At 44.6% G+C, this 23,540-nt stretch overlaps 1 protein-coding gene across 1 annotated transcript in view; it reads right to left on the reverse strand.

Annotated features, from left to right (window-relative positions):
• Positions 1-1,677: 1,677 nt before the first annotated feature.
• Positions 1,678-23,540, reverse strand: part of Slc9a2 (solute carrier family 9 member A2) — an 81,872-nt gene continuing 60,009 nt past the window's right edge. Inside the window, exons 6-12 of the mRNA XM_051152726.1 lie at positions 14,862-14,951; positions 14,408-14,478; positions 8,816-8,977; positions 7,651-7,747; positions 5,898-6,029; positions 3,990-4,080; positions 1,678-2,737 (exon numbers count right to left, since the gene is read on the reverse strand). Of these exons, the coding sequence (XP_051008683.1) occupies positions 2,364-2,737; positions 3,990-4,080; positions 5,898-6,029; positions 7,651-7,747; positions 8,816-8,977; positions 14,408-14,478; positions 14,862-14,951 (1,017 nt within the window). The 3' untranslated portion in view covers positions 1,678-2,363. The remainder of the gene's footprint in view (positions 2,738-3,989; positions 4,081-5,897; positions 6,030-7,650; positions 7,748-8,815; positions 8,978-14,407; positions 14,479-14,861; positions 14,952-23,540) is intronic.

Here is a 23,540-nt window from a genome sequence, read left to right on the forward strand (position 1 = left end):
ATCATAGCATTTTATGAATTCTATTTCTATAGTAAAACCTATAAAAGTTTTAATTTCTTCTCAGAAGGAATACATGGATTATAAAAATGTAGTCATTTAAAATAGAGACTCTCCTCTTTGGCACAGAGTTTTAAGCATGTAGCTTTCCAGTTGCACTTTTTATGTGTCCCATGAGTCCATGTGGGCTTGCCGCTGTATGTGTCCCATGGGTCCATCTGGGCTTGCCACTGTATGTGTCCCATGGGTCCATGTGGGCTTGCCACTGTATGTGTCCCATGGGTCCATCTGGGCTTGCCACTGTATGTGTCCCATGGGTCCATCTGGGCTTGCTGCTGTATGTGTCCCATGGGTCCATGTGGGCTTGCCACTGTATGTGTCCCATGGGTCCATGTGGGCTTGCCACTGTATGTGTCCCATGGGTCCATGTGGGCTTGCCACTATATGTGTCCCATGGGTCCATCTGGCTTGTCACTGTACGTACTTCCCTTCCACATGTGATGGTATAGTAGAACTCAAGACAGGAGCACACGAAAAGCCACATTAATGACGGGGGAGAGCGGGAGGCAGGGCTTTTCGGTCTCACTTCTACACACTCTTATCATCTGTCCTGGTTAATTTGGGCTGTCAACCTGTAATGACAACCACAAGTAACCTGGGGAGGGGATCTCAGCTGAAGAGTTGCCTTGAGCAGACTGCCTGTGGCCAGCATGTCTGGAAAGATCGCCATTGGTGATGATTGCTGTGGGAGGACACAGCCCTCTGTGACCCCTCGTAGGCGAGCCTCGGCTATATAAGGAAGCAAGGTAAGCATGAGCCAAAAGCAAGCCTGTAACCTTCCTCATAGTCTCTGCTTCAGTCCCCGCACTGACTGCCTTCCATGATAGACTGTGACCCGGAAGCATAAGGCGAAAGAAGCCCTTTCCTCTGTAAGCGTCTTCTAGGTCAATGGACTGCTTTATAGCAGCCACAGAAAAGCAATGGAGAACTCTCAAAGCTACTTTGTATCCTTTCCTGTGGCTGAAAGGATCCAATAAAAACTATAGCAATGGCTTCATTTAAAATGTAAACCCAGGAATATCTTAAAGGACAGTTATTCAGAAAACATATGACAAGGCAAAGAATGTTCAGCTTAAGAGTCTTTGATTTTTATATGAATCTTTAATGATTGTGCCCCACTGTTCCTCTCTGCCACATTCCTAAGAAGTACTTCAGAGAATAGAATTTAATGTTTAACGACAAATTTTGAGTCACTACATTATCAAAGGCGAAGAGGTAACAAATTATAGACTAGTGCAAAAAGTAGGGTTTTTCTCCAAAGTGCTTCCTCATCAAAGGTCAAACTTGACGGCTCCCTCTCCCCTTCCACGTTGGAAGACGGTTTGTGTAAGCTCCACCCTTCCCAGCTTGGAGCTCTGAATGTACCACGGGACAATTTTATTAAAGACGGTGAACATGGATGCCTATGAAAGTAACCACCTCCGCTTTCCCCCAGCATCACCCAAAAAAAAAAACCCCAAGTGGTCAGTAGTTGCTGCTCTGTCCCCCACTGACCACAAGAGGTCCTCACAGATGGGGCTTCTCGGGAGCTGCCGTCAAGTCTATAAACACTATGAGCTGATCTTGCCCAAATCTTTCTGTTCCTAGAAAAAAAACTGGGGGTGGGGGTGGGGATGTGGGTGAGGGTGTTACACGTTACTCCAAAGCCATGGGAAACACAGGAACTGACTAAAAGCAGTCTGTCTCTCGTTGTTTCAGAGTTGTACAGGGACTTCCGGCCCACACTGCTGAGAGCCAATGCCATTGCATCTGCCTACGCATTCCTCTGTTATGGACGATGTTCTACCTCACTAAGTGGTCCATCAGCTCAGGATGGGAAAGGTGGGGTCCGGAATGTAAGACCCACGTCTAGGCGCTGACCATCACCCCCTTGAAAATATGTTCTCATCATGTGTAGTGCTATTCCCTTAAAAAATGATCTCTACAGATAAACACATTTTTCATAAATAAAAACTGAGGCATATATTAAATTTTTCACCAACAAAGGTGTGTTAAAAATTTCAAGTTCTGTCATTCAAGTTCAATAAAGGCACACTTTTTTTTTCTTTCAGGCTTGCAAAGAACATATTTACTAGCCAAAGGTCCTGAAAGCCATTTTGCGGGGCTTCCTTCCTCTTCTTGGGATAGGTAAGTATTCCTCCCATAAATCAGTGGCTTGGCTCTACCACCCAAAGGATGCTTCTAGATAGAGGCCTTTAAATGGATTCCACAGCCGATCAAGTCTGAGTAACAAGCCACAACCATGCTAGCCCATTCATCTGAAACTGCCTTGGCTTTACGTCATGGCTTTACGTCATGGCTTTACGTCATGGCTTCTCGCTGCCGAAGCGGCCTTTCCTGTTCCCGGGTTCTGACGCTCGACGCACCAGTCTCGGTGGGGGCTTAGGTGGAACGTCTTCAGTCAAGCTGTCTTCCCTGTCCCGGCCAAACCGTTGGTCTTTGGAGAGCAGGGGCTGCCTCAGTACCCCCGGTGTCTGCGTGCCCCCCTCTTTACTGCGGGGCGCTGGAGGGGTACCAGGCTGCACTTGTGCAGAGCCCACATCCACCTCGTTCTCCCACTCCATTTTGTAGGCCTGCGGGGGTTTCTTTGAGAACTGATCTGGCAAGAAGCGCCTGGCCCGGGGCTGCAAATTGAGCACAGTGGTTCCAGCATCTGTGTCGGAGTCACTGCTATTGCCACCTGTCACAGAACAGAAAGGCAGTGTGGGCAAGTGGAGCAGAACAGAGAGACACGACTCATATCAAACACCCAGCGAGCCGCACCACTCCTACGGGACTCGCGGAAGGCTCGCCGTACTCCAGCTGAGTGGCCTTGAATATCTGTGTCACAAAAGTGTGTCCGTGCTAATTTTGAAACAGGTAACTTTAACTGCTAAACACATTTCCCCACCGACTCCACCTCATAATCCTTTTACAGAGAGGTTGTAGCTCCCACAGAGATTAGCAAGTAAGTATTGGGGCTGGAATTCAATCTGAGAAGCTCTGTCTCCTCTGCGGCTGCCCCCCCCCCCGGGGGGGGGACCCTTTCACAGGGGCTCAGTTTCTGCCTCTAACGCTGGCAAACAATCTCACAACTTCCTGCTGCTTAGATTTTTCCCTTCATCTGGAATTTTGCGTGCAGCTTTGCACTTTACATGCCCACAGAAGGACCAAAGCATCAGTATACACTTCCTAAGCAAAGGGAAGGATGGTTAGGCATTAGAGCCGGCTCTGGGAGATGGAGTTCATAGGAAGACCACTGCAAGGACCCGCCCCTTGCCTGCGTGCTGCATCTGTAGCATCGAATGTAGGGAGACATTTATGACTAGTCACTGCTCTGCCTTCCATTTCCCTTGCTTTGCGTTTCTCACCCCTCTTGCCACTGCCACAAACAACCTTTAGACTGTCCTTTTCTTGGTGAATTCAGTAAACAAGCAAAGAGGGTTTGAATTGTTGTTACATCACATATTTTAGCAAAACGGAATCCTAATGTGGTGCTGGGGTTTACTTGTGTGTGTGTGTGTGTGTGTGTGTGTGTGTGTGTGTGTGTGTGTGGTGTGTGTGTGTACATGCGATTACTATCAAACAAGGAAGTAAAAATCTATAATCCACTCTATGAAAACAAATTAGAATTACTTTACAAATGTATATGTTTAAACATCTTCTGGTGTAAATGGATTTGCTTTTGCTATATTAAAGGATCATTATGAAAAAAAGAGTAAAAAAAATAAAAATAAAAACAAAACCAAAAAAAGAAAAATGAGTGATTGGATTATTTTTAATAAGCATAGAACTCCATTAACCAAGGTCACAATGCTAATAAAATGGAGCCTGCTGCTCCTTGGGGGGTCACAAGTGACTGGGCTCACTCATCCTTAGTGGAGAAGCCAGGACATTTTACTTTATAAGAATCAGCTAGCAGATCAGAAAGCATTTCTGCTCCAGGTAATTACCTGCATTTGCAATCTTCTTCTTTTTCTGCAGCTTCTCTGGCAGCTTTGTATTTTTAGGTAAGGATAAATACCGAGAGGTTGAAGAGGAAGCCTGTAAAAGAAGTAGAAAACACTGTTCCAGTAACAAAAGTGCCACCTACTGTGTTACACACACCGTTTTATGACAACACTAGAATTTTAAGTATACTTTTAGTTGTTCATCCTAAAGTTGGTACTTTTCTAGACCCTGTAACCAGCATGCTTCAACAACCCAATGCCTTCCAAACCCAACGAATCACAATCAATACAGAAGGGAAGAGAATATGGGAGTCCATTAATGAGGTGTGGAAGCCACTGGCCCTTAGAGGAAACTGACCCCCTTGCCTATGGCAGTTCATCAGAAAGATGCGGACTACTTGAGGAAGGAGCTACACTAATATGCGACCATTTCTGTTTCGTTTATTTCAATACGTCCTAAAATGGCAGAACAGCAAAGTATTACAAAATCAAGTTGCTTATATTTTGAACATTGATCTTTAGTTTCTAGAGCTAATTTGTAATGGCCACTGCTGCATATTATACATAGAAAGACTTTCTCCTGTTCACACGTCTCTGAAGATCCAATATAGAATTTTCTAGAAAATAAAAGCCTGCCACGTCATATCAGTCAATGACTGGGTGTCATTGTCAATAGTTTGCCTCATCCGCTGAGACACCAGCCCCTGCCTAGCTGGACTGCACTGTGAATGCTCACATACACAAGCACTCGGGCCTTCCGGTAGTTCTGCAGAGAAGGTGAGACCTGCCTGCCTTCAGCGGTTTGTATCCCGGTACCTGTTGTTGGTACCCCAAATGTAGTCATAGGCTACATGACTGTCAAAGGCCAATGGACTATGCAGCAGTGTTCTCAGAAGATAACGTCACTGAGAGACTGTGCCGTTCTCCTCAGGCGTGGTGCTCTCCCCAGGAATTATTCAACAGCACATCTGCAGAAGACATCCCAGCAGCGTGCACAGGCCACTGTATCAGGGTCTGCATTTGCCAAGCCACTCTGGTTAAAACTGTGATTTAAGTATGCCTATTAACTTCCTTCTTTGGCCTTTAAAACATATATATGTATACATTTCTATTACATATGCATACATGTAGATGTTAATATACATACATGGTTTACTTCATGGGAATTGGTGTTTTGCCTGCATAGGTGTCTGTGTGAGGGTGACAGGTCCCTTGCAGCTGGATTACAGAGATGTGTGAGCTACCATGTGGATGCTTAGAACTAAACACAGTAGCTAGTGCTCTTAACTGCTGAGACACCCCTCTAGCCCCCAAACACATATATTTTCTCTAAAGTGCTTACTGTAGTCAAGTATAACATAATGTATATTTTATTGCTGGAAATTTTTTTTTTCTCCACTGGCATAAGACTCTTAGGCATAGGAATCCATTCATTTTATTCTCCAGTGAATTCCATATGAGTAAGGGTGGCAAGAATATAAAGTGAATAGAGTGATGTAAACCTATAGGCCCAGCACATGGGAGGCAGAACTGAGAGAATCAGGCATTTGAAGGCATCCTTGGCTATACAATGACTTCAAGACCAGCCTGGGTTATGTAAGATTTTGAATAAAACAAAAGAAAAAAAAAAGTACTCTAAAAGGAATGAGCTGTTATTTGTCTTTTGTTCTTAAGGTATGTCTTACTAATTGCCCAGGCTGGCCTTAAGCCTCTCCTGCGTAGTAAGCCTTTCCAGCATGGCGCTCCACGCAGTACAATGACATTATTATCTATTCCACCCCAGGATATCTGGGGATTGGCTCTCAGCAGCTATTCAACCAGCAGAGTCAGAGAGTCTTCCTTCCAGCTGGTTAGCGGAACAGCTGAGGGCTCTGCCCTTGGGAGACTTGTGATTCTTAAGGCAGCAGTTACCCTGCGTTCGCGATTCGAGCTGTTGTCCTTCCGGAGGCTCTCCCGGAGGCTGTGCCGCCTGCGGATGAGGATCTCCTTGGCTTGCCTCTCACTCGTGTCCGCCGTCAGGTTGTGTCTGTTATATGACAAGGTCTGAAATGACAACGCACGTGGGACGTTGTTACCAAATGACCAATCAGTCACTTCTCCTCAACTTAAAGCTTGACTTTTTGTTGGGGTTACATGAGTGAGGTCGCCTCCTCTGTGGGACAAAACCCAAATGACGCTCTAGAGTCTCAAAGTTAACACTCAGATTTTGAAAGAATTAATTATATTATAAGCCAGTGAGTATGTTTTTTTTTTTCTTTGTTGAAAAGCATTGGTTTTGTAAATTGGAAAAGGAATTTAGTTCCCAAAGGCCTTCTCTGCTTTGTATGTGTCCAGTCACGATTAACAGTAAAACAAAAATCATTTTTGAATACAATCTCTACTGAGTAGAGACTGTGGTCATAAACATGAGTCATGCTGACACTTGGTGGCAGCACATCCTCCTGACCGATCTCAGGGCTCCCATGGTGAGATGTCACCACAGGCTACCTCCACCTGTAAACGGGGGGCTATGCAGATCTTTCCCCTCATGCAGGACATTTAGTAATTAAGCTCATTTCCTGATAGAATTGGCACGAACGTCTTGAAAGTAAGCCATGTCCTGAAGTACATTAGGTCCTTCAGGCCAGTGAAAAGGTGATGTCACGTATGTCCTGCTTGTGTCTCGAGAAGTTCATCATGTAGTTGGACATCTTAGTCTAATAGAACCACAAGAGCAATTGCTCAGTAGCCCTGCGTAAGCCCCATGTGTTATCGGGTCTAGAATGGGGCTGGCAGAGTATGGGAGTCTGAAGTGAGTTCATGGATCACATCATGTTGGAAGAAGTGGAGCTTGGCAGCAGAGCCCCCAGATTATCCTAGAAACAACAACTGTTGTCCTGTTAAATTTCAAACAGGAAGCTATAGTCCCTGCCAAGCTGGGACTGCCTCAGCTTCTTTATCTGTGAGACGGAGACAACAGTCATGCCTTGCACTTTGAGGAGCACAGAGGAGTGAAGACAAGCGGTGCACTAAATGATTCTTGGCAAATGGTGAAGACTCTGGGATCATTGGCGTGTTAATACCATACCACTTGCGTATTCACAGTAGGGTGTTAACGTTGGAAATACAATGAAAGAAGTGGCTCAGAAGACACAAAGAAACTTTAGTACTTTATGAATTGATCAATTTACAGTCTAACAACCTTTAAGACTTTTTAAAGATTGTATTTTATTATCGTGTGTGTGTGTGTGTGTGTGTATGTCTATGTCTATGTGGGGGAGTGTGCACATGTGTGCAGATGTCCAAGAAGCACTGGATCCCACTGGAGCTGGAGTTACAGGTGATGGCGTGCCACCCTGCATGGGTGCTGGACATAGAGCTCAGGCCCCCTAGAAGACCAGGACACACCCTTAACAACTGACCTACAAGTACCTTCATACATTAAAAACCATTAGCTGGATTCTTCCTCCCTGCTCAGCCCACACCTCCCTATGCATCAGAACCCCTGGGCCTCTGATGCTTCTGCTGAGGTGTCTGGGAGAACTTAGGCAGTCTCCAGGATGGGGTGCTGCCTTCGATGCTCACAAGGACTGGTATCTATGGAGTAGTCTACTTATGGTGCCAGCTGGAGAGCAGGTTTTTAGCCATAATCAAGCAAGTGTTTTGATGCATAAATTTTTCCTACCCGCTGACGGATCTGATAGAGATTCCTTGATAATATCTCTCTAATTTCATCCATTTCGCCTGGTGTAAGCTTCCTTATTTTTTCTTCACGGCAATCACTGTAAAAATTCAGGGGAAATGTATTTTATCTTATGAAATGTTTCAGAATCATTAATTACCTCTTTAGTGTTATAACATCATTACTCCAGAGCAAGACTTTAGTTTTTAAAAAGTGCAATTAGGGATTGCTCAATATTTTCAAACATTCTAAATATTTTAAAATACTCGGTTTTAGAATAATTAAGTTTGTAGGACTTATTTCCGTGATAAAATCATTCCTGGTAAGCTTAACTGTGCATGAGGTCTGGAGTCCTCCATTATATCACTTTTTCCCCACCTCGCCATGTCACGTGTTGTCACCCAGGTTGGCCTGGAGCTGATCCTCCTGACACCTTGGCCACCGTACACCATGACTGCAGGAGTATGTCACCACAGCCAGCTTCCCATGTGATCAGTTTTTTAAAAATTACTCACAGTGTCATCTACTCACTATCCCTAGCAGAAAGCAATGCTGATTGCCCCTTGCAATGGAAATTTAAGCAGCTCTGTTTCATTAAAGCCTCATCACCAGGGAATCCGTGTTGAGTTCTTGTGGAGTGACATGGGCCTCTACAGTCTTTAATATCCCCCAGGTGTTTCCAACACTCAGCCAGGGCTGGGAATCCCTGCATCAGGGGCCATGTCTGTGTTCCCCAAGGCTAAGTGCACTACTGTGACCAGTCAATAAGGAGACAGCTACATTCTGTGTATAACCATCTAGCAAATCAAACAACACATCTTGAGAACATTCCATTCGACAAGGCTGAGAGAAGCTTAACTCACTTTCAACCAGTAGGAAACTTTCCCAAGCTAATTTGACAAAGGCACAGAGACCCCAAGTATGACACTACTTTGGAACTTGCCATTCCTAGTATAACACAGTACAAGGGCAACATAAAACTTGTACTACACACACGGAGCTCTGACCTTTACCCAGAACCCCATTCTGTTGTGAGTTCTTCAGCCACCACCCTAGGCCTTACACCAACAATACTACTATTCTCACAATATTAGCACTGGCACGGGTTTCAAACCCGTACCAAATCATCCTTATTGATACTAGCTTCACTCTGCAAAGTGATACTCACTTGAGCGATGCAAACGAGGGGACCGTGCTTATCATCCCTGTCTCCGCCATCTCAATGGCGTGTTTTATCTCAAGCTTTTTATATAAGGACACGATGCTAGATTTGGGCTGGTTTTCCCGAATCAGAAGCTTCCGAAGGTATTTGTCGTCAAATTTCTTAAACCTATAAATAAGAAGTCAGAATCTAAATTAACAAACACTTCATTGAATACTAAAGGTACTAAGTAAAACCCTAGCAATGCTGAGCTCGTCTTGCCATATGCATGTTTTTATATATGCTTTTGTGTGTGCATATAAATGCAGGCATGTGTGATGTAACTAAGAAGAGCCCATACTTAGAGTGTTCAAACTGAGCCGATCTTCCTAGCTTCTCCAACCTCCACCAGGTCAAACTCTTTGGCTCCTTGCATAACCTTTCTCTTCTATAGTCTATGTAATAAGCTGTGGTGTCCCGACAAGAATTTTTATGTTAAATTCCTAATTTCTAGAGCATTAGACTGAGACCATACTGAGAGATATGGGTTTCACAAACATGATTAAGTCGAGATGAAGTCATCAGGGTGGGCTCTCTTCAGTGTGACTGGCACACTGGTTAGACACAGGCACAAAAGAGACACAGTGTGAACAGTCATGAGAGCCCAGCCCCTGGATACAAAAAGCAATACTTCCTTTCCTTAGTGCCCTCCAGGTGAATAGCTCCTGCCAACGACCTGTGTTTGACTTTATATTCCTCATAAAATTAAGACAACCCATGTCTGTTGTTTAAACTAGCCCCAGTCAACTAATATTCCATACTACTCAATTGGAAATCTAAGTTCCACCATCAAAATGCATACAAAAGTATGGTCACTTCTCACCACGTCTAGTGCTATCATTGTGGTCACAGATGCCACTGGTTTCTTTTTTTAAAATCTGGACTCTAAAACAGATGTGGGCACCTACTAGGTGTCCCTACCCCTGTAGTGTATCCTCAGCACAGAAACTAGAGTCTCTGGTGGAAATGCCATCTGAGTTACGGTATGGCGCCGCACTCTTGTGGTGGAGTGTGAGCCTGCCCCTCAGTGCAGAGCTGCCTGTGTGGGCTCCTTCCTACCTCTGACCCTTGCCCTCTGTACTCTGAGGGTCTTTATAGTCACTGTCCCACCTAATGGGAATGCTTTCATTCAGAGCCCTTATGTCTCTCAGCAGCAGGCAGTTGTCTCAGAGGAACCCCTGCTTGCTGCGCTCCCGAGTGCATCTCCTTCTACCCTGTGCTAGCTGTGCCGTCCTTTGCACCCCAGCTTCTCTCCCACTGCTCAGCTGTATTTTCTACATGGCGGCTATCATTTCGTAGCATGATATGGTGTTTTCCTTTTCATCTTGTAGTCCATCACCTAGCAATCAAATAAAAAACCAGCACCCCACGGATTCGTCCCCACCCTGGCATCACTAACGCCAAGAGATAAGCCAGGCACAGCGTGAGCTTGTGTAGTATGGACGTATCACTTGGCCCCAGTCCCTTTCCATAGCCACATCTGCCAAAACCCAGCAACAGCTTTCTGTCATAGTCTAGATAACCTTTGCCTTTTACCTGGTCACTGAGATCAACAGCGTTACTCATTTTGGTGAATAATCTCCTGACATCATGACAGAAGAGGCTTAACATGACATCATGATTACAGAGGCTTGCCACTGAATCCCAGATGGTGTGTATCTACACCATCATATCTATGAAATGGTATGAACCAAGGTGATCAGCATGTGAGTGAATTCATTATTTTCCCTCCCCCACAGGAGCCAAGCTCTGGCTGACTACCATCCAGCCTACACCAGCAAGCACAAGCCCAGCCCAGATTAGCCCAGCCCAGTCCAGCCTACCTGGAACTTCTAGACTCACACAGTTTAATAATGAATGACTGCTATTTTGATCAGCTGGCCTTGTGGATGGCTTCTTATGCAACACCACATGCCAGCATATAAGTAAAACAACACACAATAAATATTTGTCAAGAAATAAATAAGTATATAACGTTGGTTCACCACCGACCCAAAGGACTTTACTGGCACACCTGTGCCGTGAGCAAAACAACGCTAACCCACGTTCTTGGCACTGGTCCTTTGTTCTGAATGCTGGAGGGTTCTGTATAATTAAAGAGCCACCCAGAATACGCTGTGCTAGTGACCCACTGCTACACGGAGGCTGGGCCTACTCTTTCCGATGTTTATTTTGAATTTTGTGTGAGGCTCCCTGAGCCAGGATTCTCAACAGGAATACAAAGTCTCTAGTGTTTCTCATGTGACTGTTATTGTTTTAGATTTTGCTGGAGATAAACAGAGTGGAGAGTGGACACGGATGGGAGTGGCAGCTACGCTCTCCTGCATGGGGAGGGCGTGCTTTCTTATTGCTTTATTCCCCGCTCCGTTCCTCTGCCAAGCTCTGGACGGGTGTTCTCTTTCACATCCTTAGGCTCCTGGTTGCTGGGCCTGAGCAATGTCTCCACTGTGTCACCTTTCATTCTGTTCTCAAGTGATCAAAGCAAGCATCTCAAGAATTCTCTTCCAGGGCCAATGGGACTCTGTAACACCACTGCTTTGGAGCAAAGGGAGAGATAGGTGACCATAACGTCTTTGCAGACATTCTTTATAGCAGTGTCAATGGTTCTGCGCACACCGGAGAGGGCCTGTGCAGGATGTATGTGAAAATAGCTTCTGGCAGCACCCAGTCTCCCATGTCCACTTTGCTGGTGATTGTGCAGTATAAATGACAGTAAAAAAAAAAAATGCCTTGTAGCTTGTGTGGTAGTTGAACATAGAAATGAAATTAAAAGCGGATTAACTAAAGCTTAAGCTATTTGTTGCTGACTAAAACATCACAGGAAAACAACATTTGCTCCAAGACACAAGGCAGGCAAGTTAACTGTCCTCTTGTTAATGCCCACAGTCCAGCTTGGGCTTCCTTGAGAGGTCTTTCTGCAAGGCATTCATGGACCTCAGGGACATGAGTTGCCTGACACATGATTTCCTCTGTCTGTCACCTGAGATCACAAAGAATCACAAACTCATCCCCAGCCTCTTGTGCTGGTTAGGTTGTTTTTTGTTTGTTTGTTTGTTTGTTTGCCAATCTGACACAAACTAGAAAGCAGGAACCTCAATTTTGCAAGGTTGGCCCTCTCTTGATTCATGGTTGATACAGTCAGCCATGGGTTGTGCCATCTTGGGGCATGTGGTATGGAAAAGCAGGCTGAGCTAGCCATGAAGAGCAAGCTGGGAAGCAATGGCCCTCCCAGGTCTCTGTTCCCACCTGACTTCCCCCTCAGAGTCCACCGCAAGATGTAAAATGAATTGGTCCTTTCTTTCACAAGCTGCTGTGGGTTCCGGTCTTTGTCACAGCAGTAGAAAGCAAAATAAGGCATCATCTCTTGTCCCTAATAGTGTCCAGGGGCTACTGACCTAGAGTCTGCCTTCACATGTCTGTATTCTCCATACTTGGATTCACAGGGGTGGGAGGAACACGCAATGAGATCTTCACTTTTGAAAGGAAACATGTTCGTCTGTGTTATGTCTCTTACTCACTCATCGCTGAGAGACTACTGTGAGGCTACAGGAAGGAGACGGGATTGAGTCCAGAGGGAGAAGATAAAGCATCAGCAAAAGAGAAGAAAAAGTTGGCTTTCTGTGTTTCGTTTGCTAAAGGGCCCATCCATGTGAGGAAACTTCTAGACTGTACCACAGGGTTGGAGAGAGAGCAAAGCAGGCAGAGTGGGCTGGCTTTAATCCCACTTCCAGGGGGGAAAAAAAAAGAAAGAAATGCTTTATAAGAGAAATGGCGATTTGTCTAGAGTTTGACAGAGCAGCTTTAGTCTGCTTTCTTACATGGTGCACCCAGGTAGCTAACTGGGTGTTCAGCCAGTACAAAAGCATCTCTCCTTGGTTTATGAAATAAGGCTAAGCTCAACGGAGGTTCTAACATCCAATACTTTAAGTTTTGTGTTTGTAACCCACTGCATTCCTTAAGCGCTCTCTCTCTCTCTCTCTCTCTCTCTCTCTCTCTCTCTCTCTCTGTGTGTGTGTGTGTGTGTGTGTGTGTCTCACTCTCTCTCCCCCCTCTTTCTCCCCTCATTTTCCAATCACACATAGACAAACACACACACACACACACACACACACACACACACACAGAGAGAGAGAGAGAGAGAGAGAGAGAGAGAGCTGTTTACTATTTGACTGCTTCGTTGTTCCTTTGTTGTATCTATTATGTAATTTGATGACCAAGTCTGTGACATACGCATCTCCTGTAACCCAATACCATACTACATGCGTGAGCAAACTTAAGCTTTCAAAGTTCTGCCATTTTAAACACATAGATCAGCAGGCGGCTAAGTTTATATAAGTGACTGGGTAGTAGAGTGAAATTTCGGTGAGTTAGAGAGGAAAAGCAAGAAGAAATATCTCAGTACAGTCTTGACTGTGTCCTTCTGACCTCATGCCCCAGCTTGAAGCCTAAATTGCTCAGAAGTGTGTCCTAGCCAGTGACACATGCCCCAGCTCACAGATCGCTCTGTGAGAAAAGGGGCCTGCCGGTAGCATTAGCCCTTCCCAGCATGGTTGCTTATGATAACTATCATGGATGGTACCCAATGTGTCCAGAGGAAAGGAGAGTTACCATGGGCTCCAGTTAGCTGGTGAGAGATAGGTTCTGGGCCCCACATCTCAGATGCAGCTGCCAGCATCCCCTCACTTCTTGATCTCATCATTCTGTCTAGCCGATTGTGTCCAACTTATTTATAACAACTATGAAGACAGGTACTAAATTGTATCTGACCATCACAGAGCCACTTTTAAAAAGTAAATTCATGCTGGGCACTGGTGGCACATGTCGCCTCTAATCCCAGTACTGGGTGGCAGAGGCAGGTAGATCTCTGTGAGTTCAAGGCCAGCCTGTTCTACAAAGTGAGTCCAGGACAGCCAGGGCTACACAGAGAAACCCTGTCTCAAAACAACAACAAAATGTGTTTGTGTGTTTGTGTGTGTGTGTGTCTGTTTGTGCATTGGTTTTTTGTACAGGTTTACTATTTTGCCTGGTGCTGTGTATCTCTGCGTCTGGGATGTGCCACACCCTGATGTGTCAGAACAGACGGTAATGGAATCCTTGACCTTTAACCCACTGAGTGAGACTCTTGGTTCCTCTGCAGTGAGGAAACAGCCACAAAGGTTGGCCCCAGCCATGGGATCTGCATGGAAAAGTTGCTCGACTGCTTCTGAGGAACGTGGCTAAGGGTTGCAGAATGTTTTGTCATTTAGTGGTCTTTCTTCCATCGTGCAGACACTGAAGAAGTAACTTTCCTCAAGGTAAGCATGGAGGCTCCTCCTAGCTAGTGTGGCTCTGCCCTAGGGACAGTCACTAAGCAGCCTAGGTTGCCCTTAAACTCTTGTAGAGCCTCCTGCCTTGTCCTCTAGGGTTCTGGGATTACAAGAGTGTGACACTATGTAATCTTAATAAAACATCCAATGGCACAATATAGGATTTCCATCCTGGAAAACAGCACAACTTAGTATATTCTCTTTCCAAGAGTGACCTAGGGCCACTCTGATGGGGTGTTGTAAGGATTCTTACTTGTCTCTCCAGAAGTTGTGACCCCAGTGTCCACAAACATCTTCAATCCCAGTCTTCACATGATCAAAAAACTAAAACAGAAGAAAGATAAGCAAATGATCTAGGTTTTCTGCAATTGGTCATATTCACGTGACTAGCTTCACAGCAAGGCCAGTTTTGTTGAAAGCAGTATGTCGAGCACTAATCTTCAGTTGTTTGGCAATATCTCACTACTTTGATCATCCTAAGTTTGGTCATAATTTTCACAATTACAAGAAATGGCTGGTAGAGACATGTTCAGGTTGAAGGCCTTACTCTCCCTCTGCTGGCTCAGGACTTCAATAGGCTTGGACTGGATGCCTCCCCCATCCCCTTGGGCGGCTCGTCCCTTCCTTTCCTGAAGCGCACAGTGGTGCAGCTGTCTCTCAGCCGCGGAGTTACATATTAACTAAGCTGCTCAGCAGCCAGCACCCACCCGACAGTGGATCTCCTCACTGACAGCTTGCTGCTTCTTGTTGGATCTCTTAACGTCAAGAAACTCCACCAGCGGTCGGATGGTTATTCCCTACAGTAAAGAACATAGGTACATGAATAACTAAGTCTTCTCAGACAAAAAAAAGTTCAGTTGTAGCTTATCACCTCGCTGGCCACCAGTGCAAGCTGGATGGTTGCTAAGAGTTAAATTAGTAAATGTAAAATGTTATTATTCTCATCTCTCTTTTCCACAGATGTCTTATTTTCAGAATACCATTTCCAACATAAAACAGATGCCCAAAATGGAAGAAATTAGAAGGTTACTGTAAAAAACAATGAAGTTCAATGGAATTGGCTACTTGCTGTATTACTCAGGTAAAAACTCTCCAGCATGTCTCCCATTTTCCTGCTCTACTGAGCCAGTGCTCACCAAGCTGCTTCTGCAAGCCTGTCGTGGGCTGGGGCACCAGAACACACAGAGGGGCCATGGCTCTAGGACTTTGGGTCTAAAAGAAGGTCATCTCTATCCCAACACATTTACAAGCAGACGGAAGAGGAGTGACAGACAGACTCATGGAGAGAGCCAAGGACACTTCAAAGAGAGGAGGCACTCAGCAGGAACCCTGAAGGCCTTGGCACCCTCTCCCAGCAGAGACCTCAGACTAGCCAATGTGCAAGAGTGAGGTAGGCACACTCAGGAGTCAACTTGAGAAATGGAGAAAACTATAGGCTACTGAATAAACTTGGGGGCAGATGAAGGAAACGCCACACTCTGAATAAAGAACTCTGAAAAACTCTATAGTAACATTTCACCCAATAATGAAACATTAAATGCATCTACATTAGAGACCCAGATGGCAGAGGTCACTCGGTTCCAGTGTCAGGCACAGCTTTGCAAGTTCTAAGCTAGCCTGGGCTTGTTTCTAATCATCCCTGTGATTTTGTAAAAATGTCTAAACATAGATGGAATGGCTCCAACCAGAGCCAACAGAGAAAAGGCAAGAAGTGTTGGCAGCAAGAATTTGTTGTTAACCGATAGTTTGTATGTTTGTTCTAAAACTTAAGACAATCTCTTCCGTATCTAAATAGTAAGAAACTGAGTGGTATAAAATCAACACACACAATTCATCCCATATGTTACTTTAAAGAGCATAAACAATAATCACATAATAGCAATGTTTATTTTATTACACATTACATCATATTATGATTACAGGGTGTGTTTGTATAACTAATGTATACTAATATAATATGGCATATATACTCAGAGAAACTATGTACATATTAAACTCATATAATGGATACATTCTATCTGCATTTATTTATGTATATAAAGCCTTATGACAATTGCATTAAACCCTCACGTGGAGAATTGTAAAATTCGCCTGAAGGATACTAGAAATACTCAGAATTTAAAAATACACTTAAAGTTCTAAATAGGATAATTAGATTACAAGGACATTTTTTCTTAACTAGAATCTACACACCACAAACTATAATAATGTATAGCTCAGGATATGAAACAGAAATTGAGCACTCTTTAATTGACCTAAAAGAGTAAAGACACCCAGAATTTTTCTCAAAAAGGAAAACAGAGGGGAATTTGCAGATACACCACAATCTACCAGATGTGACTCACAGAGGTTGTGATATTGGCAGCAAAAGAGCCAGGAGAGGTGGTATGCAGGAGGAGCACCAGGTTCTTGCTTGGGGGTACATAGTACGGAAGTCCGCACATGGCATGGAGTGGTGTTTGTGGGCTCCTTGACAGGGTACATAGTATGGAGGTCCGCACATGGCATGGAGCGGTGCTCGTGGGCTCCTTGACAGGGTACACCGCATGGAGGTCCACACATGGCATGGAGCGGTGCTCGTGGGCTCCTTGACAGGGTACACCGCATGGAGGTCCACACATGGCATGGAGCGGTGCTCGTGGGCTTCTTGACAGGGTACATAGTACGGAAGTCCGCACATGGCATGGAGTGGTGTTTGTGGGCTCCTTGACAGGGTACACCGCATGGAGGTCCACACATGGCATGGAGTGGTGCTCGTGGGCTCCTTGACAGGGTATACAGCATGGAAGTCTACACATGGCATGGAGTGGTGCTTGTGGGCTTCTTGATGGGAGGAGGGATTATGTTAAACTATACTGTCTGCTGTTTGATTCTACTTCACCATTCCATCTATGTTTAGACATTTTTAAAAAAATCACAGGGATGATTAGAAACAAGCCCAGGCTAGCTTAGAACTCACTGGGTAGCCCAGGCTGGCCTTGAAACCGTATCAGTCCTTTTGCCTCAGCCTCTCAGTTGCTCAAATTGTAGTTGTGAGCCATCATTCTTAGGCTGCCTTTTCATCTGTAAGAATGGTTTTGATTATATACTACACACACACACAAACACACACACACACACACACACACACACACACACACACATGCACCATACACACATACATAAACACACCATACACAAAGACACATATATGCACACACTCACATAAACACCCAACAAACACTTATACACAGACCACACACACAACACACAGAGACACACACTCCACATATGCATACACAACACATACAGACACACACACACACAGACACACAGACATACATAGACACACACCCCATACATGCACATACACACATGTACACACATTCACACATACACACCCCATACATGCACATACTACACACACAGACATATGCACACACACACATGCACACCTCTTCAAAGGAGGTCAGGAGTTTTGTTCCCTTAATCCAGTACAAACGTGTTTCTAGCATAAGCAAACAAATTTAATATGAGACATCTCTGTGTACTATTTGTATTTCAGTCTGTCACTTGGAAATAACACAGGAACTAATAACAGTTTCCCAATCAACACATTCTGAAATTGTTAACATATTCTAAAAAAAAAATGTGCAGTTGTGATTTTCAGAGATGATGATTCCGTGTCCCATGGATCTGCTAGCCGCTCAAGATGAAAACAAGAAAGTCAGTGTAACTCTTAGCATTGAAAACCTCTACCATGTTATGAAGGCTTAACTGCTATGACACAGGTTTGTTCTCCTTTAACATGTATTCAGTATATAAAAGGGACTATGCTGCCTTTGCAGCCACAGTACACTAAGTAAGCTCCGGGGAGGGCCTGCAAACCTTGATGGGGATCCATAGACCGAATTCAGTGAACTAAACAAGCAAATCGCACCGACCAGTTCTAAGAAGCAAGTATGGGCACCCCCAGCTCAACTCAAGTTTGTAAGATTATAACATATATAAGTTCACAGTTAATAAAACCTAAAGACTGTGCATCTAATTAAAATCACATCCTTAATATGCGCTCATCTCTCGGAACACTTTTCCGTTGTCTGACTATGCTAGAGAGCCATCCTTTGTTAGACACTGGTTAGTCACCAGCTCCCTTCTTCCTTTCTCAATCACCTATTTTGAAGTAGAGTGTGTGACACATGTGCGTGATTTGTCTGGCCAATCAGGGTATTTCATTCCATGAGTCAATGCTTTTAGTTTGGAAGGACAGACAGACGATACATCTGATGGAGTACCTATTTTATCCCTTAGGACAATTCCTAATTTTGTTACTTAGAAAGCAATGTGATAGGACTTTTCTAAGAATGAGATAGCTTGTTACTATCTGTGGAGGCTAAAAAAAAAAAAAAAATTAAAAAATTAAATCTCAAGTTTTGCTACAAAATACTAGAAAATCTCTGCAAAGTGCAAACCACTTCTCACCTGCCATTCGAGCGTGGCACAACAGACACAGTCCCACAAACTGAGGTCTGACTCAGAGTCATCTGAGATCAAGAACATGGAGAAGTACAGGCCCACCTTGTCACCTTGTCTGTCCCTGCTTCCCTTCACCACTGCCTCCATCGACGAAAGAAGGGAAGCGAAAAGCCTAACCAGCTGTTAGGTTAACATAAGCTTTATTTTGGTCCATTCATGGGGAAAATGAGTTCTTTTTTTTTTTTTTTGATTTTTTTTTTTTATTAATTTATTCTTGTTACATCTCAATGTTTATCCTATTGGGTCTCTAAATGAGAGACGCATGGGAGAATAGCAAAATAAAAGGATACAGAGGGTCCTAGAGTAGGGTCCTACAAGTAGAACAATATGATAGGCAGATTTGGGCCCAGGGGTCCTGCTCAAACTAAGGCACCAGCCAAGGACAATACAGGAGGTAAACTGTAAACCCCTTCCCAGATCTAGCCAATGGTCAGAATATTCTCCACAGTTGAGTGGAGAGTGTGATATGACTTTCTCACGTACTCTGGTGCCTCACATTTGACCATGTCCCCTGGAGGGGGAGACCTGGTGGCACTCAGAGGAAGGACAGCAGGTTGCCAGGAAAATGAGTTCTTATTTGTGGAATTAATACTGACAAAGAGGTGGGAGGTGGGTTCTTATATTTCCTTGCTGATTTAACAATGATTTCCCCTAGAAAGCTTGCAGGAAACTTCATTTATTAAGTACTATCCTTGGGTGGCTGGGGTGATGGTTCAGTGTGCAAGAGAGCTTGCTGCACACGCATAAAGACCTGAACTCAGAGCCCCAGAACCCATGTAAACAGTCAGGCGTGCCCACATATATCTGTAACTACAGCGCTGTGCAGCAAGGTGTTGAGACAGGGGGATTACTGGCCTTGCTGGCCACACGTTTACACAAAAACCGGAGGAGTCCCAGGTTCGGTAAGAAACCCTGTTTGAAGTTCAAGAGAATAAAGCAGAGTGTGAACAATAGAGGCACACACACACACACACACACACACACACACACACACACACACGCATGTATAGTCTACTCCATACATATGTCTGAGCATACACACACACACACCACACACAGTACTCATAAGATTTACATATACACATAAGCCTGTCACTGTCATGGACATGCCATCTTATCACCAACCCCTGCGTAGCTATAGAGAGATTATTTCCCACTCTACAAACCCTATAAGCCCCTGTTGTTCATCACGAAACTAACCCTGCTTGCTTAGGACAATAGAAGTAGTAAACATCAAACCCTTACTCTGATCTATCCAATGGACAGGACATTCTCCACACTTATGTGGAGATTGGGGACTGACTCTGACATGAACTCTGGTGCCCCATATTTGACCACCTCCCATTGGTGGGGAGGCCTGACGGCACTCAAAGAAAGAATAAGCAGGCTACCAAGATGAGACTTGATAGCCTATGACCATATAGTGGGGGAGGAGGTCCCCCTTGGTCTTAGACCTAAGGGAGGGGAATAGGGTGAAAGCAGGAGGGAGGGAAATTTGGGAGGGTACAAGTGATGGGATAACAATTTAGTTGTAATCTGAATAAATTAATAAAATTAAAGTTAAAAAAAAAAGAGCGCTGGGCAACAACTTCCACCGTACTCGTCACATCCTAAATTGCTCACCACACAACTTTCCCTCTCTTAAAAAAATGGATCATTTTACTTATTTTATTCAGGACTATATTAAATATCCCGATTTCTATGGAATTCTACCTAGTTAGTAATGTTATGCTAATTAAATATAATGGTTCATTTATCCACAGAAAGCACATTGTAGGGGCCTAGCGATCTCTATAATCGGTGAGAGCCATCAGTTCAGTTTGCTAGGCACCATCATTGAATGTATATTACTCAAGGCACCATGAGCCCTGCTCATCCCAATGTTCTTGCACGCACAAAGAGTCTTTGTGCATACAGGGGCATTCCTGAGGGTGCAAGCAATGAGAAATCCTGAGAAATAAAGTAGCATCACCCTCCACAGACAGCAATAAATTCCTATGCTCTGTTGGCCTCCTGTAAAGCAGACCATTACGCATGCATATGTCCTTTACGGGCACTGTGTGTCGCTTCCATGGAACCATGGGCTAAGGAAAATTAACACAAACACACACACACAATGTCCTGGCTATTGCTTCTGCCATGAACAATAAAGTCTTCTGTCTTTGACCCATCAGACTGGTGTCGGTCCCCACCTGCTTGCATCACAATCTGCACAAGGATGTAAATTACATCATCCGTGTGCGATGGCGACAGAGAGCTGATGGACTGCTGTTTTTATATGTAGTTCACTCATTTCCCAGTAGCTGCTGAAGAGATTTATAGAATCTTAGGGGTCTTCTGCATGACTGTAGAGATCACTAAGTAATGACTACTGTACTCTAGCTTTCTGCCAAACCTGGAGTATATTGAATGACACTCAACTTTTCTTTTCTTTTCTATTATTGCATAGCCTAATATTTCACATGAAATCATGAGGTCAAAACTCTATGTTAGGTATTGTACTGTATTTACATGTTCCCCTACAATATCTGAGAGGGAGGCCCCGCAATCTATGTTCTACAGCTTGGTAAATTGAGGCTGATAGAACTTACATGGAACAAGGCCAAAAGAACATATCTGATTGGCCCTACTGAAGTCTCATCTTGTGCTCTGCACTCCACACTGCTAATTTATCTTTCTTTCTTTATTTTATTATATTTTCACAATACATGCCAGTTGTAGCCTCCTCACTTTTATCTTCCTGTTCCCACCCTCTTTCCCTCCTCCGCCTTCTTCCCTAGACCTCTGACAGGTCTGCTCTGGATAGCCTGAATCCCATAATTTCTAATGTAATTTTATATAAATACCATGACTGGTTTTGTTGGAAAGAACCACGCTGTGCTACCGGCACTTGAGAACTTGTGTTAGGCACTGAGGTTCTCTCCTGGTGACCTCATTCTGCACCCACTAGGGTGATGTGGTTCTATTTTTGTGTCTGGTACATAGGGATGCTAGCATCTGTTCTAGGAGGTGGCCCCTTGGTACTGTGCACTGTGCAGCTCGGAGGGCCTAGGGTGATGGTCTTGGAGGAACCAGACAATCTCCAGCATCTCCCATCTGTAGTGTCTCTCTGGTCCACACATTGGCTTAGGCCTACGCAGGAACAAGACCATCCCTAGGCCACTGCCCGTGGCCACTGTGGAGGTAAAAATGCAAGTGGTGAAATTGCTTCAAATCATATTTTATCCCAAAATGTGTAAGGAGCAAATGTTCCATAAACACTGAAATGGTGGAGTCTGGGGAACATTCCTCCCCATGGTCCACAGAGAGAATGGGTTGTCCCACAAGTTTAAGGAGAGGATTCAACTCAAAACGAGTCCTAATGCTACAGTTACAACCATAATGGAAATGCAAGTATTACACTGTGTCATGTGATCAACAGTAGGCCATCCACACAACAGGAAACTGAGAAGCTCTGTCAATGATGTCATAGCCCTTGTAACTTCAGAGATGGAAATGTCAGTCACCTATGTATGGTGAGACTGGGGCAGATGGAGCTATTGGACTGACGGTTCTCTAAATGTACGCTCTATATAGCTATGCACACCCAGAGCTCTTGAGAGCAATAGTGACTATACTCCACTGTTCCTTCACTTATATCCTGTGCCATATTTCCCGATTATTCTAGAACAAGATCCTTACAAAAGTAAGTCACTGTACTTAGCCTCAGGTGGGTGCTTGAGAAGATTCCCAAAAGCATTGTTATCGACGGATGTAACAGCTCCGGGGGAGCTCTTGTCCCAGAAGAGCTCTCACCGAGACACAATGATACTGATGGTCTTGTTCCTGCACAGGCCTAAGCCAATGTGTGGGCCTGAGTCTTACCTTAACAAAAATGCTTCCCGGAAACTGAACATCAAAATAGGCTACATAGAAGCCGGGGTGCATAAGTGGGGTGTGCAGGCAGGCTGTGTAATGTCAACACAGCAACAGAATCTGCAGACTGCTTCGCTCTGCACAAATTCTCGCCATCACTCAACGTAACGACAACCTAGCGAATACCACCTTCGTTCATGAGTTAGGGGTGTTGAGCAATATAATGCTTGGTAGTTTTGAGAATGCAGTTGGCTTCAGGCTCAGTACTTCACCCTGGAGTCATTTTCTTCTCTGACCTGGGAGATGGTGCCGGTCTCCATCTCAGAGGGTGGTTTTGAGGATGAAATGAGATGGCAAACTTAGCAACGTTCTAACCTGTCACCTGACGCACTCGCCCCCCTGAGGTGACCACTGAAGTGAAGCGGCATTATAAACATGTGGATGACAAAGACGCTAAGGGAAAGTGTCATTTCTCAACCTAACAGCATCTCCTGAGCATCGATGGCCAGAATCCCACCAAACCCACTGTCCTCACACTGAGCACAAGCAAAACTGAGCTGTCTTGTGAAGAACCAACTGGAAGGTTCTGCATGCACTGCAATGCTCACTGCACTCAGGCGTGCCTTCCTTGCAGGGTCTCATCTTATGGTAAACACCCATCCGGTACTGAGTTAACTTCCAAACGCAATAACTACAGTTTCTGGGCCTCACCTTCCCTTAGCTGAAGACCAGGGGTAGCCATCAAGAAAATTCCTGTCAGCTAACAGGCTACTGGAGATGGTGCTTCGGGTAAGGAATCTAGGGAGCATTTTCAGATGCCTAGACAGCATGAAAACCATGCTTTAGTCTCCATGACTGTCTCCCTCCCTGCCAGGGCCTTCAGGTCAGGTAGCCTCAGGGCTCCGTTTTGGTGCCTTTCTGTTTCTTCACTGGATATATTTCACTCTCCAGACAATGCATTCTATCTTGTGGCTTCAGATCCCATCCACTGAGAACTGGCCTCTTTTCCAAACCTG

This window comes from Acomys russatus, chromosome 11, assembly GCF_903995435.1.
Source record: "Acomys russatus chromosome 11, mAcoRus1.1, whole genome shotgun sequence".
NCBI lineage: Eukaryota > Metazoa > Chordata > Mammalia > Rodentia > Muridae > Acomys > Acomys russatus.